This window comes from Octopus bimaculoides, chromosome 13 (assembly GCF_001194135.2).
Source record: "Octopus bimaculoides isolate UCB-OBI-ISO-001 chromosome 13, ASM119413v2, whole genome shotgun sequence".
Lineage (NCBI taxonomy): Eukaryota > Metazoa > Mollusca > Cephalopoda > Octopoda > Octopodidae > Octopus > Octopus bimaculoides.
In genome coordinates, this window is record NC_068993.1 from 17,573,110 (window position 1) to 17,577,795 (window position 4,686).

A 4,686-nucleotide genomic window follows, 5' to 3' on the forward strand; every position below is an offset into this window, starting at 1 on the left:
ATATACATATTTGTGTGTATATATATATATACACACATACATGTATATATATATATGTATATACACATACACTCGACAGGCTTCTTTCAGTTTCTGTCTACCAAATCCACTCACAAGGCTTTGGTCAGCCCAAGGCTATAGTTGAAGACACTTGCCCAATGTGTCACACAGTGGAACTGAACCTGGAACTATGTGGCTGGGGAGCAAGCTTATCACACAGCCTATATACCAGGAGGTACCTAGAAGTATCCAGCAATGTTCTCTGTGGAACAAGCCCATTGAAGTTCAGGCTTCTGCCTCTAGAAGTCTCTTGATGCAAACCTCAGGCATCAGTACACTGACCGGTGGTGTTAAGTGAAGTCATGCTACAATGTTGTGTGTTTTTGTTTTGCAGTGCTTCTCTCCTGTCTGTCAATTTTTGTGATGAAATGAAGGAACAGCATGCTTCCATGAAAGTTTGTTTTCTACTGAGGAAAACTGCAATCGAAACAGTTGTCATGCTTCAAACAGCTTACAAGGATGATGCCATGAGCAAAACACAAGTTTACGAGTAGTTTTCATGCTTTAGGAACGGTCACTTGTCACTTGAAGACCAACCTCATCCAGGGCATCCATCGGCCTCCCAAGTAAATGAAAACACCATGAAAATTCATGAACTGATCTTGGGAACCATCACTAAACAATTTACAAACTTGTTGATATGACTGATTTGTCCTGGAGCTCCTGCCAACAAATTTTGAGTGGGAAATTGTGAATGAAAGGAGTTGCAGCAAAATTTGTGCCTTGGCTTGCTTACCGAAGATCAAAAGCAGTCCTGACTGTATGTGTGTTGTGAACTGATAGAACAGTTGGAAATTGATCCAGACCTTTTTTCGAAGGTCGTCACAGGGGAAAAAAGTTGGTACTATGGAATTTGCAGATGTGATAGAGGTGAAGAAAAAAAACGAAGGCAGCATTAAAAGGCGTCACTTTGCAAGAGTTCCAGCACTGCTTCAAACAGTGGAAAACAAGTCTGGACCTGTGCACTGCTTCAAATGGAGACTACTTTGAAGGGGATAAAAGTATGAACATGCAAAACTAAATGAACAAAATAATATTGCAAATAAAAAATCTTGGCAGATATCAATTAAGCACTCAGCATAAAAGAATATGGTTAAATTTCCAACAATCAGATACCAGTAAATGTAAGTAGAGTACAAATCCTAGGTAAATCCTCATGCATGGCAGGTAAATTCAACAATCCTTTTGTAGAATATTAAGAAATTCAGAGTATTTAACAACAAATAATATGTACAAAGAAAATCTTTTCTTTATTGTAGATCACACCTTAAAAATCGAACAGTTGTTTCAATTGCATTAACACATGCACACATACACTTATATATACATACATACATACATATATGTATATATGCATACACACACGCACATAATATATATATATATATACAAACATATATAAACCTTATTATTATAATTAATAATACCAATACAATTAATAATGTCAACACAACATTATCAAGGTAATCTAAATTGAGGAAATTCCAACTGAACATCTGAAAACGCTAACAAAAAGAAATGCCCAAATCAAATTCAACGTAAGACATTCATTCATTCCTTCAGCCAATATCAGCGTCATTGAATAACTAGTTTACTTTATAATAAAAATAGAAATAAAAATGACTAAAAATATTAAGAAATAAAATAAAAAATACAAATAAAAATTAAAAAAAAAAATAAACGTATTTGAGAAAAGACTTTCAATTATTGGAGACTTCACAGTAAAGTTACAAATGATGAAATCTAAATAAAAGATAAGAAATACCACACTAATTCTATATTTTTTGACTATTTGAAATCTTCATAGAAAATAATCTAAAAAAGTAACCTAAAAAATGAGTATTTTTATATACAATTATTGATGACATCGCTGGATAACCAAAGAATAAAAACTACAGGTAATAATTCTACGTTATGCTTAATACAAACTTAGATACTTTACATCACAATAATTAATTACCTATTTATTTAATATACTAAACCCTTTTATCGGAATTAACCTTATGTAATAATTGAAAAATTATAATTGATAATATATATAATTATTGATGACTTTGCTGGATAACTAAAGAATAAAAATTACAGATTAGGTAATTAGATATCTATTTATTTGTTATATTAAACCATTTTTATATATTAAAACCATATTATATAATAACTGAAACCTTATTATATAATATTAAAACCTTCTTATACAATAACTGAAAAATTATAATGAATTGGCTGTGTGGTAAGTAGCTTGCTTACCAACCACATGGTTCCAGGTTCATTCCCACTGCGTGGCACCTTGGGCAAGTGTCTTCTACTATAGCCTCGGGCCGACCAATTCCTTGTGAGTGGATTTAGTAGACAGAAACTGAAGGAAGTCCATCGTATATATGTATTTATATATATGTATGTGTGTGTATATGTTTGTGTGTCTGTGTTTGTCCCCCCACCATCGCTTGACAACCAATACTGGTGTGTTTACGTCCCCGTAACTTAGTGGTTTGGCAAAAGAGACCGATGCAATAAGTACTAGGCTTACAAAGAATAAGTCTTAGGGGTCGATTTGCTCGACTAAAGGTAGTGCTCCAGCATGGCCACAGTCAAATGACTGAAAAGAGTAAAAGAGAGAGTAAAGAGTATAATTATTGATGACTTCATGGTTGAATGAAGTTGAATTTGATTTAGGCGTTTGTTTCTTTTTGTTAGCATTTATTAACTGCTTAAATTTTTTGAGATGTTCAGTTGGAATTTCATCAATTTGGAATACCTTGATAATGTTGTGTTGACATATCTTTTTCAAGATATTATTATTAATTTTAATAATATTGTTTATATATATGTGTGTGTGTGTGTGTTAATCTAAAATAAAGATATGATTTTCTTCATACCTATTATCTGTTGTTATATATATATATATATTGGGTCATCCCATAAATAATGCAATCTTTTTTTATACTTCTTCCTTTTAAACAATTCAGACCAATATTCAAATTTCTAAAACTGTGAAAGAAAATACTCTTAAAGAAAGTAAAAAAATGTATAAATTTTTGTAGATCTTGTCAGAAAAATGTCTGTTGATGGTTTGTCTTTTTAAGTTTTATCAACAAACATCTTTTATTAATTTCCTTTTTCTGTTTTATCTTTGCAGTGGTCAAAACTATGTCTGCTTGCTTCTGGGACTGGTATAGCTCCAATGTCAGCAATTGTAAAATCTATTTTAAATGATGAAGATAATGAAACAGTGATACAACTATTGTTTGCGTGTCGGTTTTATGAAGATATTTTATTAAAAGAAGACATAGAAAACTGGGCGGACTATTGGAATTTCAGAGTTCTCTACTGCCTCAGTCAGGTAAATGAAATAAGTGAATTATTCTTTTATCTTTATTTTGGTAGATTGATATAATTAGTAGAATGTTGTAGAAGAGTGCTATGTGCCATTTAGCTGTTTTTTTTAATGTTCTGAGTTCAAATCTTGCCAAGGTCATCTTAGTCTTTCATTCTTTCATGGTTGATAAAATAATGTAAAGTAGCCATCTGTGTATCATACTTAATGTATATACACCATTGGTATGCCAGTTACAGCAGTATTTATCCTGAGATACTGCACTGTGTTAAAAACGTAATAAATATCAGGCGGTAAAAAAAATTGCTAATATGATTGTTTAATTGTCCAAAATGACAACATGGTCAGATTACTGTCCAATGTATCAACATGATTTCATCCATCATCATCATCATCATCATCATCATCATCATCATTTAATATCTGCCTTCTATGTTGGCATGGGAACAGAATATCAACAATACAAATCTCTCTGTCTTGGAGTTCCTATAAAAGACAAAAATTATGGGCAGTGATTCCTCAATTTTCATTAATCTATAAAAAAATTTTCCCCCTTAACTTCCAAGAGTTATATAACTATATTCCATTACATTCTGTTGAACCTACTTTGGGAATTTTCTTCACAAAAATTCTGCTCTATATTTTCTGTAAAAATAAAATTTCTGGATTTTACCTTGACAACCTTGACAACCAATGCTGGTGTGTTTACATCCCTGTAACTTAGCGGTTCGGCAAAAGAGACCGATAGAATAAGTACTAGGCTTCCAGAGAATAAGTCCTGGGGTCGATTCGTTCGACTAAAAGGCAGTGCTCCAGCATGGCCGCAGTCAAATGACTGAAACAAATAAAAGAATTTAAAAATCAAATGTCTCAACTAGTAATGCTTGAGAATGTTTAAATTAGTGTCTCTTGTTGCTTCTAATGTTTTTTTAATAGATAAATTCAAATTTATAGCAACAGGAAGATCTTGTAGTTGTAAAAGAATGCCTCAATAAAAAGTATTTGTCCAATCTGTGGATGTAAGGACACTAAATGAATGAATAGCATATACATTCATGTGTGTGTGTGTGTATGTGTATGTGTATGTATGTATATGTGTTTGTATGTGTGTATATGTGTGTGCATATATATATATATATATACATAATTAAGGGATCAGCAAATATTTGCTTCATCATATACCGAAGTTCAGAAATAGCAGCTAAAAAAGCTAACCTTCGGAATTGGTTAGTTTTTCATTGTTTTTTTCTTCTTGTTTTTGCCTTTGTGAGTTACAAGTGATGCTATCTGTG

The 4,686-nt window shown here is 32.1% G+C and overlaps 1 protein-coding gene across 2 annotated transcripts in view; it reads left to right on the forward strand.

Moving 5' to 3' along the window:
- The window catches only part of LOC106884323 (NADH-cytochrome b5 reductase-like), a 130,850-nt gene that overhangs the window by 114,470 nt on the left and 11,694 nt on the right, over positions 1–4,686 (forward strand). For both annotated transcript variants that reach the window (XM_014935652.2, XM_014935653.2), the window contains exon 6: positions 3,197–3,400. In XM_014935652.2, coding sequence (XP_014791138.1) covers positions 3,197–3,400 — 204 coding nt within the window. The remainder of the gene's footprint in view (positions 1–3,196; positions 3,401–4,686) is intronic.